General features: G+C 45.0%; 1 protein-coding gene across 4 annotated transcripts in view; it reads right to left on the bottom strand.

The window, feature by feature from the left end:
- Positions 1-13,109, bottom strand: part of SNI1 (negative regulator of systemic acquired resistance (SNI1)) — a 136,852-nt gene that overhangs the window by 100,517 nt on the left and 23,226 nt on the right. For all 4 annotated transcript variants that reach the window (XM_087374824.1, XM_087374826.1, XM_087374823.1 and 1 more), the window contains exons 3-5: positions 543-609; positions 335-428; positions 106-186 (exon numbers count right to left, since the gene is read on the bottom strand). In XM_087374824.1, the coding sequence (XP_087230950.1) occupies positions 106-186; positions 335-428; positions 543-609 (242 nt within the window). The remainder of the gene's footprint in view (positions 1-105; positions 187-334; positions 429-542; positions 610-13,109) is intronic.

Below are 13,109 nucleotides of genomic sequence, written 5' to 3'. Positions count from 1 at the left end.
GGCGCAGGAGGCAAAGGAAAGGAGTCGTCCTCCGCAGTACAGACATAGTTAATAACAAATTAAAAACCATTATAACAACCAATGTGGCTTGCAACGTCATATCACCTTGCTATTAACAAATATTTCTTTTGTTACGTCCTGAGAACTGTGCCCTGAGGCTTCCCTAACTGTGATTTGGGGATATTTCTGCAATCAAAATGTACAAAAGGTACCCAGAATTAAAAGATCGAAATGCTAGTCTTCTATCTTCAAGATGGAAGATAAAATTGCTTGATAAGATTCATATCGGCCATAACCACAATAAATATGTTGTTCTGGGACAATTCAAAATTACTTGGTTGATCTCGACAAGAAGCAGGTAGCTTGCAAAGTTTAGAACCATGGAATGATTTCCGTCTAGTATCTCAAAGATGGATTTATGAACTCTCCTACACAATGAAATGGTAAGTGTTAGTACAAGACATCATTTGAGCCTTCTGCTTTTCTTACTCAGAAAGGGGTGGTCTTATTTTAAAAAACAAAACAGAAATTGAGAGGCGTACCAAGTGGGCGCTTTAGATTCAACAGCAGCAATGCATAATGCATAGACTGCCTCAATAAATGACATCTCTGTGCCAGTTAAAGAATACTTTTTTAAACCTGGTATTTTTTGAAGGTAATATTTTTTAAAACTCTGCGAAAAAAGGACATTTCAAGGAGGTGAATATGCATGCATGCTCTAGTTTCCAAACATTTCTAACAGATGACCACGGATATGGACACAAAAGCATGGCATTGCAAAGCCAGCCAAAGGATTTATTGGGCAAAAATTTGTTTCCACTATGGACCAGTCCTCGTTCGCATGAACCCTATGAATAAATCATATCATTTGCGAGCTTCTCACAATCGAGGGTGCAACTACAGCCCCTCACCATCATTGCTAGAATGGAAGGAGCTTATGTTCTCACTTGAGAAGGCCAGGACATAGTGGTAAGGAGCATCATTAGTGTGCCGTAAGAGGCATATAAAGTACAAGACTTTAATAGCTCTTCAATTTAAGAGGCGTAAGAGGCATTAGTTCTGTTTTTTTTTTTTTCCCCAAAAAGCAAAAAGGGGGGGGGTTGGGGGGGCAAGACTCAAAAACTATCATAGATTCACAAGACATGTATCTGTACTCAGAGGAGGCATAATCATCATTGATCAGCCTGCATTAGAAATTTAAATTGCCTTGAGTCATGAGAACCAAGGCAAGATAAGTTTAACACTCAGTACATGATACAAGTCTGAAAACATTTGAGAGGCTGATCAGCCTGCATTCATGAGAACTACGGCAAGAGAAGTTTAACACTCAGTACATATTACAACTCTGAATACAATTGAGAGCTGATATATACCATATGATATGACTCATAACTCATCACAAAAAATGTGAACATGGATGAGCATCAAGTCTGACATCAGAGCGTTGAGCAATGAAGAGTCCTTGCAATGATGGAGATGCCATTGAGAGGGAAGGTATATCTAGAGAGACTAAGAGCATAAGCATATCAATGTACAGGCAGTGTGCATGTTTAGAAAGATTGGAAATCTTGACTATGCAAGGTATGAAATGCTATGAGCTATGTTCTCATAGCTGGTAAATCCAACTGACCAGCATCAATACCCTACCTCCTCCACAAATCCCACCAACCTAACCCGACCCACCAGCAAAATCCAACCCCACTCCACCCAAATAATAATGAAAATAATTGCACGCGGTCACTGTGCCTTAACCCCAGTTATGTACAATACTCAAACACATATATAAATGAATGAAAAAGAAGATTAGGGTGGTTCTGCACCCACCAAAACTTGTGTGGCTCTCTCTCGCTCTCTCTCCCTCTTCTGTTCTTGCTTCCGTTGAGAGCACTCTCATTATCACTTAAAATCTCTTTCTTTGAATTGAAGATGGTTAGTGGCACTCCTTTGGCAGCCCATGTCAATTACATGCGGAGTCTTATGACTCAACTTGCTTCTATCAACTCTCCTATCACTACAGATGATGCTATGGCAGTGTTGCTTAAGAGTATGCCTGAAGATTATGATCATATTGTTACCACTTTGAAAAATCTTCCTAATCCTAATCTTGAAGGTATTATCTCTGCTCTCCAAGAAGAAGAAAGGCACATGGAGCTCAGGAAAGGCAATGACATAGCTTATGCTATAAAAATCCAGAAGGGCAAGTTTACACCTTGCAATCATTGTGGAAAGACAAATCACCTTTCAAAGGACTGCTTCGAAATCAATCCATGCAAATACTGTGGCAAAAACAATCATCATGAGAAGTTTTACAGAGACAAAGCAAAGACAGAAAATGCCAATCTACTTTCAGTTGATGTGCCTCCACAAGATGAGGCATCCTTTGAAGATTATGCATTTTAAATCATCTCTATGTATGCTCCGTTACCATTAAGAGGCGTCCCGGAATGTTTCTAACACCCCTAATCATAAGAGGCATGTTTGGGAGCCAACTATGGGCCAGGATTCTACCTCCTAAGCATGCTATTTCCTTTATTTATTTTTAAGAAACAAACAATCTCATGAAGTGGGGGCACAACAACACTTGATAAAAGACAAGGCAACAAATTAAAGACCACAAAAAAACCCCTACCTCAGTTGCACAAATTTTGACCCAAGGTAAATATATCTAATCCAACTTATAGACCAGACTGGAGGTGTCATGAGGGCGTGACTTCTAGTGCATGCATGTTGGCCTGCATGTGGACAGGACCCTGGGAAAACAAAGAGCAAGGTCATGGGTTGCTTGATGTGCTAGAACCCTAGCATTTGTGCCTTGGGGGCAAATGAAAGGTCTAGGGCCAACAGGGGCCCGGGGCCCAAAGAACCTTAGGATTTTTAAGTTGGTCATTGGTGGGCTTTTAAAAAGGCCCCATTAGAGGTGGGCCTAGGGGCAAATGAAGGCCCCTGGGGGCAACCCAAGGCATGGGCTGCCACGTGGCAAGCCCATGCAAAACCATTTTGGCAAGGAATTCCTTGGAAGCTCTTGGCAAGTCGACATACATAAGCAGCAGGAAAACGGGATGAATGGCGCACGCGAGATTCCGTCACAAGCTGGCTGGTCATCGTAGGGGCATGGATTTGCTTCGGGACTAAGGAGAGAGGCGTTTTGCCTTGGCGGAAGCTGTGTGCTAGTTGGAGAGATCTCCGGTCAGGTTTATGGGATCACGGGCTGACGGACAACGCAGGCATCACATGAGCTCGTGGGCTGAAGGTGCACGGATCTTAGGCGCGGGCTGAAGCATGTAAGGATCGAAGTGTAGGCCTGAGTGGTGGGCTGGTCGACCAAAAGAAAGCCGTTGGAGTATCTGCAGGCCTGCAGGCCTGAGATACGGAATTGGAGCGCCCAAGCTTGGGCCACACGTAGGCCAAGGGCTGGGCCAAGCATTGAACCAAGGAAAAGGAGTCACGGGCTGGTATGGGGGCCTGAGTGCGGGCTGCTGAGGCACATGTTGGGCTGGAATGTGAGCCAGATACTTGAGTCCCGGTTGAGCCTCTTTCTCCATCTCTCTCCACACAGGCTGGTTAGTCCACAAAACCTGAGTTAGTGGGTAGGTACGTGGAGGAGCTCGTGTTTTTCAAATTTCTCCCTTCTCTAGCCATCCCAAAATGGGCAGTCAAGAGAGGGCACTAGGTTGACAGAAGTGGTGGGAGTTGTGTTGCCAAGTGTGGCTGCCAATAGCAGCTCTAGGCTGCGTGCAGGTTTTTAATGCTCTTGAATGGATGCTGGTTCAGCTCGGAAGGGGATTATGCTTTGGGAATGGGTTACCTTCTACCATGATTGATAAGGCAATGGGTTTCACAAAAGGGTGCATTGACTTGGATGCCTTTTGTTATGCTTGTGAAAACAGAGCCCCAGCAGGGCTGATGCATGGGTTAATGATGCCAAAGCTTTTGGCAAGTATCTTGTTTCGTGTAGAAACATACTTTTTGGTTTCTCTAAGAGAGATCAATTGCAGGCAGCGGTTGCTAGGCAGATGGCACATCGTTGGTACACGGGAATCTATGCGTGAGATTGAAAGTAACCCTGGAACCCCGAGAGGGATGGTACAGGTGTGACTGCCATAGTGTTTGCTGTGTTGTGATGCCAGTTCTCTTATGGAAATCAAGTTGATGTCTCAAGATGTATGCTGTCAATAGGGTGAATGGCAGTCCTGGACAAAGGAGAAAGCTCTTGTATGCTTTCTTTCTCTGCTTTGAGCAGATGAATGACTAATTGGGCACTGGTAATAGCTATGGGGAACTGTATGGCCAAGTGTGGATACTAGTGACAGTTCCAGGCTGTGTGCAAACTTCCTGGACTAGGGATGGAGACTATTGCCAGGAGTAGTGAGAGCGGTGAACAGTAAGGGCTATGCAGGGTATGTGGTTGCCCCAGTTGTAAGAAGGAGTGTATCCTTTATGTAGCCTGAATTTCAGGGCCTCTCACTTAATTAAAGAAATACCAAAAAGGGCGCCAAGGTTTGGGGCCAATCTGTGTCTTTGACTTGGTGCAGGGGCAACCTAGCTCCCAATCTGCTGGTAATACTTTTGCTGAATTGTTAATGTAGCAGTGTTGACTGGTTACTTGTTACTTTTACTGCCCTTTGATTTATTGAAGGCCAGTTTCAGGAAGCCATCACCCTGGTGAAAAACAATGCATTTTGACACTGCGTCCTCTAGAAAGTGTCCCATTAGTCATGTGCAGCCCAAAGAAGCACCCTAGCACTACTCCTTCGTGTGGACCAAATCTATGCAGATGGCTCCTTGCCACAATAATAATGTGCTAGTGATATTCATGAAAGCTTCCATGTTGCCCAAATTATGTTCTACGGGATCTGAAGGGCCATGCTTCTATCAATGCTCCAGGCGACAACATTTTGGCTCTCTTCAAAGGCAGGGTAAGCCCCTTTCCCACCACCAGATCATCATTTCCCAAGACAAACAACGTCAAGAAGTGAAGCATCAGAATCAAACCAAACCTGCCAAGCCCAAAGGCAATGGACTCCTCGCCCATGAGGACTCAACCTAAACTCCCATCACCTCTTGCCATGATGGGATAAGCTTGATGCTTATGCTCTTCCTGAAATGGACCCCTGATGCATCTTCTAGTATGCTCTACCATGCTCATCTCCCAGTGAAAACCACATGTTCTCTCTTTACCTTCCATGACATTTTCTGGTCCACCATTATATACTGTTCTAACTACAAGCCAATTCGCTCCCGCACCATCTGCCATGAACCCTCTGAATTCAGGCAAAGGGAATCCATTTCTCAACATTTGCTCATTCATGAGTTGCCAGAACTTTACTTGTGCACCAGCATCTTCAAGCTTAAATTCACATATTGCAATGGTGAGAAGCTCCTTGATGAAAGGGTCATACACATGGGCACCCATGGTGGACCATCCTTTCACCCGATGAACATGGTCAAAGTGCAACCATTGAAAACCCAAGTTACCACTTGGCCTCATCCTATTCACCAAGTCAAGCCTAGAACCTGGACCAATAGTTGACATCTCAAAGACATAAGGTTGTTGATTATCTGATAGTTGTCCCGAGAAAAGGACACTTTGCAAAAAAGGGTATCTACATCGACGTTTCAACTCCAACAGTGAATCCAGGCCACAATCGAATCGTTCTGATCCATGTCTAGATGATTGCATAGCTCTTTGAAGCCTCCTCCTTTGTGACAATGGTGTTATTGCGTTAAGAACTTCATGGAAGCCAGCTTCATCCATCTCCTCTATGGCTTCCTCTTTGCCACCAAGCATCATTTCCATAACAATATCTTTGGCAACATCCACCTCGATATTTTTGCAACAGAGTGCAGGGTTCTTTCTAGCACGGTCAAATACCATTTCATCCACTTTTCTCCGTTTACCTCGACTACTTCCCTCACCAATTGGATGCTCATGTACTCCCACATGAATGGCACATCTTGTAGTATGTTCACGATCATGTGGAATGCAGTAGTATATATAAGCTTTACATTGCGAAACACAGATAGGAATCTGACAACAATGAATGCAAAGCAAGGAACCACATTCCCTTTCAACTGGACCCACAGGACATATTTTTCTTAGTTTTCCCCTCCATTATGTCTCATTGTAGAGACCAGTCCGTTCCATATATGGACAATCCAAATTGCAACACCTCAAGTAGCCTGTACACCTACTTATTCTAACCATTCCGTTGAATGACTCTTGCGAGCTAGTAGAGTACAATGTCCAAGCATGACCATCATTCTTTTGTTCCATTCCAAACATAGCAGACCCTTCAAGACAAGGTGGGAGCTCAAACAAAACATAGCCATTATAGTTTTGTGGCAACTCTGATACTTGCTCTATAGTCTGAGCAGAGACAAAGGCAACATGCAAAGCACTACTAAGTGGGAGCTGTCTGAGCAAGGTCATCACACTTACAGTCTCCTTATATGTCAAAACAGGTGCATGCATTTGCTCTATGACGATAGAAAAAACACATTCCGAATGTTGTTGTCTTGCAGTTGAAAGAAATCTCTCAGCTCCAAAAGAGAAACCTCATAGATACTTGTGTCATATCTGATATCCAAAGTTTGAGCTCCATGCTTGATCACAATGAAAGATGGCATAGTTAGATACGAGTATGGATAGCAAGCGAAAAGCAATCCAAGTTGTCTAAGAGCTAGGATGACTGGCAAGAAGGAGATTCAACTGAGTATCAAAGAAGGAGACACGAATGACTGGCTAGAAGGAGATTCAGCTGAGTATCCATGAAGGAGACCCAAATGACTCGAAAGAAGAAGACTCAGCTGAGTATCCAAGAAGGAGTTTCAACAGAGTATCCAAATCAATGACTCTCAACTCAATGACTCACCAACTCAAGGAGATGCAGCAGAGTATCCAAGGTCTGGTGGCCGCCATAAGAAAATGAAAACATTAATGTGTCAAAAGCGACAATTTAACTCCTTTGATCTATCGGCGTTTGCCAATGGCATAGCAACCTAGGGTTACAAATCTCTATCCCCTTCAATTCCAGTTGTGTATCTAACAAAACTTAGTTCCAACCATGGTATGCTATCATGACAAAGTCCACTGCACCTGAACCCATAAGTGTGCAATGAACTTTCCACAATCACAACGAGAGAGAGAGAAAGAAAGAAAGAAAGAAAGTGTATTATTGTCCGGGAGGGGATTGTGTGTATTGTAACAGATCTAGCAGTTACTCAACAACCAAATGGTGGAAGCCTCGCGATAGACATCATGCAGACAATTAGCAGCCACTAGACAGCCTAGCTATGTGGCCTAGTGGAGAAAGGTACAAACAACACGCCACCCACGTGCAAACAATAGGTAGCCTAGCGCTGGACACTAAACAGACAAGTGCAAACAATATGCGATATGGCGGTGACCAAAGGCGTTGACTGACAAGGCGGTGGTGGTCACCCAAAGTTAAGAAAGGTGGACTAAGGCAGACACGTGGGATATGGTATAAAGAAAGTACTTGGAGACAAATAAGACAATACTGAAGACTAATGATAGCTGAAGAAGAAATATATATATCACAAACGGAACTCAATACAAGAGAAGATATGAGAGAGAAGCTCTGGAGGGAGCAAACATCAATCCTCCAGGGAAGGCAACTGTAGTGGACTTCTGCACTAGTTCCACAAGTTGGAACTGAACCAAATCTGAGACAGCAAACTGATGCAAGGGTTGCTGCAGATCTGGAATAAAAAGAACATTATCTGGAGCAGAAGTTGGGGGCAGATCTGGAGCAGAAGTTGGGGGCAGATCTGGAGCTGGAAGGAGTGACAGATCTGGAGCAGGAAGGAGGCAGATCTGGAGCTGGAAGGAGAGACAAATCTGGTGCAGGAAGAAGACAGATCTGGAACTGAAAAGGAGGCAGAAGAGGAGGCAGCCAAGAGGCAGAAGTGGAGGCAGCAGAGGAGGCAGCCAGGAGGCAGAAGCTCAGGGTGTGCAGGGACCTCAGGAGCATGAGATGGTAAGGAGCACCTAGGCCCCCCCCCTTTAAATAGGGAGGGACCAGTCGGTCAACCAGCTGGCGGCCAGCTGGTCGGCCCAGATCTGACCGACCTGGTCAGTCTGGTCGGCCAGATATTGACCGACCAGGTCAGTCTGGTCGGCCAGATTTGGTCGGCCAGAATGGGGCCAGTTGTGGCCTCCGATCCTGGGCTCTTCAGGGGCCTGTTTTGACAGGGCTTTGGTTGTTGATTTTTGTCCAGACGGAGATTCACCTGTGGTGTTTTTACCTGTAATTTATCGAACCTTTGCACCAGTTTGGCCTTTGATTATCCGGTCCGCTAGATTTGGAGATTGCCTGGCTTAACACCCCCTCTCAATGTCCAGTGTAGAAGGGAGAAGCAAAGAGGTGTTCCAAGAGTGATCTATCTTCTTCATCAGCCCTTTTTTTTTTTTTTTTTAAATAAAAATATAAAAAAGGGTTTCCATTTAGATGAAGATGCCTACAAAGTAGGTTTTCATCTTCACTAAATGCCCAGATGATGGTTCAAAAAGAAGTACTTGAAGGAGTGCCCTCGCAGGGGATTTGTTCACTTCCTTAAGTATACAAAAGAAAAAAACTGCTAAGAAGAAGGTATACCAATCCCCAACCGTGGGCTGAGATGCTCAAGAGTAGGGCGATTAACCGGCTTGGTAAGAATGTCAGCATGATTATCGGTAGCTGGAACATAGATCAATCGAATAGTACCTAATTCCACTTGCTCGCGAGTAAAATGAAAGTGTACACCGACATGTTTGGTGCGGTTGGAAAAAATGGGATTGCCAGCGAGAGCGATGGCACTTTTGTTGTCGACGTAGAGGATCGTTGGTTGAGTACAAGGAAAGTGTAGCTCTGCCAGAAACTGTCGGAGATATATGGCCTCTGTGGTACAATCATACAAGGCCCGGTATTCAGCCTCAGTAGAAGAGCCAGCAACAGTTTCTTGTTTACGGCTAGACCAAGAAACAAGTGCCGAGCCAAACGAGAAAATGTAGCCGCCATGAGAACGGCGATTGTCCGGGTCGCCAGCCCAGTCGGAATCAGTGTATCCCTGTAGTGTTAGTCCTGGTCTGAAATGTAAACCATAAGAGTAAGTACCACGTATGAACCGCAAGATACGAATACATGCATGCCAATGAGTGAGCTTGGGTTCATTAAAGTACTGACTGAGAATGGAAACTGAGTAAGCAAGATCCCGACGAGTGTGAATGAGCCAGAGCAGCTTGCCAACAACCTGACGATAGAGAGTTCATCAAAGGGAGGAGACTCCAAGTCTTTTGAGAGCTTGACTGTGGGATCTAAGGGAGTGGCAGCGAGCTTAGGCTCGTGGGGAATGATCTGATCAAGGAGTTGAAGAGCATATTTCTGTTGAGAAACAAAAATGCCACCAGAATGCTGAACAACTTCCATGCCTAAGAAATAGGAGAGAAGACTGAGATCGGTCATTTCGAATGTGGTGCTGAGTTGAGTTTTAATGAATTGAAGTGTAGTGGGAGTAGAGCCCAAAAGCAAAAGATCATCTACGTAGAGTAAGATAAAGCAGACCCCCTCTGAAGAGTGATGGATATATAAATTCGGATCAAAAGGAGTGGAATGAAACCCATTAGTTTTGAGGAAGGTGTCTATTCTATGGAACCACGATCGAGGTGCTTGTTTAAGCCCATAAAGAGCTTTGCAGAGACGGAATACCTTATTTTCGTGGCTAGGAGGAGAAAAACCAGGTGGGGGAGTCACATAGACTTCCTCATCAAGGTAGCCATTGAGAAAGGCACTCTTGACATCCATCTGATAGATAGACGAGCGGTGATGAGCGGCTAGGGCGAGAAAAAGGCGAAAGGAAGTTAATCGAGCAGTAGGGGCAAAGGTTTCCTCATAATCGATACCATGTTTTTTGCGAAATCCTTGCACTACTAAGCGAGCTTTGTACTTGTCCAGTGTTCCATCGGCTTTGAGTTTTGTTCGGAAGATCCACTTGGTTCCTATGACCTTTTTGTGAGTGGGTCGATCGACCAAAATCCAAGTCTCATTGTGATCAATGCTCTCAAGCTCCTGTTCCATGGCACGATGCCACGCAGGATGTTGAACTGCTTCCTGCCAAGTGGCAGGTTCAGATTGTATGATATAGGCTGTGGTAAAAATGGAGGCGGTGGTAGTGAAAGAAGTTGTTCGAGTAGAGCGTCGAGGACCAGAAGGAGGAAGTTCTAAGGGAATAATCCCGGAATCCTTCATAGTTTGTCGATACCAGCGTGGCAGCGGGTCGGGAGGAGAAGCAATGGGTGGAGAGAAAGAAGTTCGGGAGGAGAGAAAGAAATTTCGGGTGGAGAATTGTTGGAGGGAACAAGAGTAGATACGTCATCAGCAGAGAGAATAGAGGAACTTTTTAGAACATCTCTTTCATCGAAGACCACATCTCAGGATCAAATAAGCGATAAGCTTTGGCTTCTGCTGAGTAGCCAACTAGAAGTAGAAGTTCAGCACGAGGTTCTAGTTTACCGCGAGTATCATTGGGAGTATGAGTGTACGCGCGGCATCCAAAAATGCGAATATGAGAAATAGAGGGTCGGTAGCCATAGAAGGCCTCAAAAGGTTTCATGTTCGGGATGGGCTGAGTAGGGCAACGATTAAGGATATAGACAGAAGTATTCACAGCTTCTGGCCAGAGACGTTCAGGCAACTCGGCTGCAAAAAGCATGGAACGGGCCATGTTCATGACTGTGCGTTGTCTCCGTTCGACACGAGCATTTTAAGAGGGCGAATTTGGAGATGTAAGATGGCGTTGGATACCATGCTCGTGAAGGAATTGAGTGAATTCATGGGAAATGAATTCACCACCATTATCACTATGAGCAATCCCAATAGACTTTCCCGTTTGGTTCATAACCAAGCGAGCCCAAGTAGCAAAGAAGGAAAAAGTGTCAGATTTCTCTTTCATGAAGAACACCCATTGATATCGAGAGTAATCATCCACAATTAAGAAGAAATATTGTGAGCCATTCAGTGAAGGAACAGGAGATTTCCCACTAATATCGAGGTGGATTAGACGCAATATCTCACTGGCTCGAGAAGTGGAATGAGAAGGAAAAGGAGTGCGGCTTTGTTTGCCTAATTGGCATGGACGACAAATATCTTTGGCTCGCGATAATTTAGGTAGGCCATCAACTAGATGATCCCGAGACATTTCATATTAAGAGTCATAGGACAAATGTCCCAGACGATAATGCCATAATCGTTCTGTGTCAGTTGGATCTTTCAGGGTAGCAATACCATAAAGTCGATGAAACTCAAAGCCGGTATGGGAGGGAGTCTCAAGAAATTGAGTTATGAAGTACAGACCATGAGGTTGGGCTTCGCCTCGAGCTAAAAGGAGTCCCGAGGTCTCATCTATGATGTCGACATGCATCTTTGTAAATAGCACCGTTCGACCAAGAAGGCAAAGTTTATGGACGGAAAGAAGATTGACCCCTAATTGGGGGACATAAAACACTTGATCCAATTGAGCAAGATTGAAGCCTTTGTCGGTATCAAATGTGATTGAACCAACACCATGAATAGTAGCAACAGAGTTATTGTCACAACGGACTCCCCCTGTTGCCGGTTGGCGAGAAATGAAGAGATCATGATGAGGAGTCATATGATGAGTAGCTCCACTATCCACAATCCAAGGGGTTTTAGAGCCACATGGAAGAGTATGAAATGTTGATCCAAATATGGATGGGGAGGAGTCAAGCTCGGTGATATGGATCAAGGCTTGAGAAGTGAAGTCTAGAGAATCTCCAGTGGTTCAGTCAGACAGACCTTCAGGAGTGATAAAAGGAGGGGATGGGGTGAAATGATTAATGACATGGCCCTGTGGTCTCCAAAGACCAGTATTCGAAGGAGGAGGACCACTCCTAGGGCACCAACGAGGTGGCTGAGGAGTCGTGGTAGAGGGCTGTGGAGTCCAACGAGGTGGCTGAGGAGTCGTGGTAGGGGGCTGTGGAAGAATGCCTTTGGCTTTGGAGCGACATTCATCATCAATATGCCCAACTCTCTGGCAATGCTGACAAAACCTATTCTTTGTGGGAAGGGTGTGCCAGGCGGGTTTACTACTAGAGGAGTTATTGGAGTTAGGAGTGGGAGAGGGCTTCCCGGAGCTGGGTTGATCTTTTTGAATCCCGGAGAGAAGAGCCCCCTCTGAAGCAGGAACGCTATGTTTTTGGTGGACCTGAGAGTAAAGACGAGCATAACGCAAAAGTTGACATTCGAACTCATAAAAAGTAGGAAGAGATGGTTGAGAAATGATTTGTTGCATAAAACTGAAATACTTGGGCGGAAGTTTGTTTAAAAAGAAAGTAACTTGGTCATCCTCAGATTTGGGAGGACCAGTTGTGGCAAATTCAGCAACTAACCGCCGGTAATCTGCCAGTTTAACCTTGAGATCATCGTCAGCAAGGATCTGGAATTGTTGGAGATCATGGTCAAGATTGATGCGACGAGTACGATCTCGAGCTGCATAGCGGTCAGTGAGATGTGCCCATCGCTCAGAGGCAAGATCAAAATGCTGTAATTGAGAGTGAAATTCAGGCAAAAGACCTTGCATGATTTCGACAATGGCAGTGGCATTACGATGTCGCCACGAGCGAACTACCTGATAAGGATAAACATGAGGATCAGGTTGCGATTCAGTACCTTGAACGAGTTCCCATAGGTCTTGAGAATCAAGCACATGGCGCATGAGATTTGACCATGTGGTATAATTAGACCCGTTAAAACGAGTCATATCAATGAAAGTATGTTTGGCTGTTGCAGAGACAGGGTGAGAGGAAGAAAGAGAATGATAGGGAGAAGCAACCGGTGGAGGCATAAGAGAATTCAGAACAGGAGCGGAGTGAGAAGAAGGGAGAGGCGGCACCACCGGAGGAATAAAAGGATTCGGAGAAGGTCCTGAGGGGGAGGGATGAACATGAGAGGCGGCATATGACATGAGAGGGGAAAAAGGGGCAGCGGGAGAGATAGAGGGAAATAAACTATAGGAGTCCAGTGGCATGGGAGAAGGAGGAGGATGAGAAGCCACTGGAGGAAAGATGGCAGCGGAAGATATGAGAGGGATGG

Source organism: Dipteris shenzhenensis, chromosome 5 (assembly GCF_047967505.1).
Source record: "Dipteris shenzhenensis isolate YYH24624 ecotype China chromosome 5, Dip_SZ_1.0, whole genome shotgun sequence".
Classification (NCBI taxonomy): domain Eukaryota; kingdom Viridiplantae; phylum Streptophyta; class Polypodiopsida; order Gleicheniales; family Dipteridaceae; genus Dipteris; species Dipteris shenzhenensis.
This window is presented reverse-complemented; position numbering and strand designations above follow the sequence as displayed.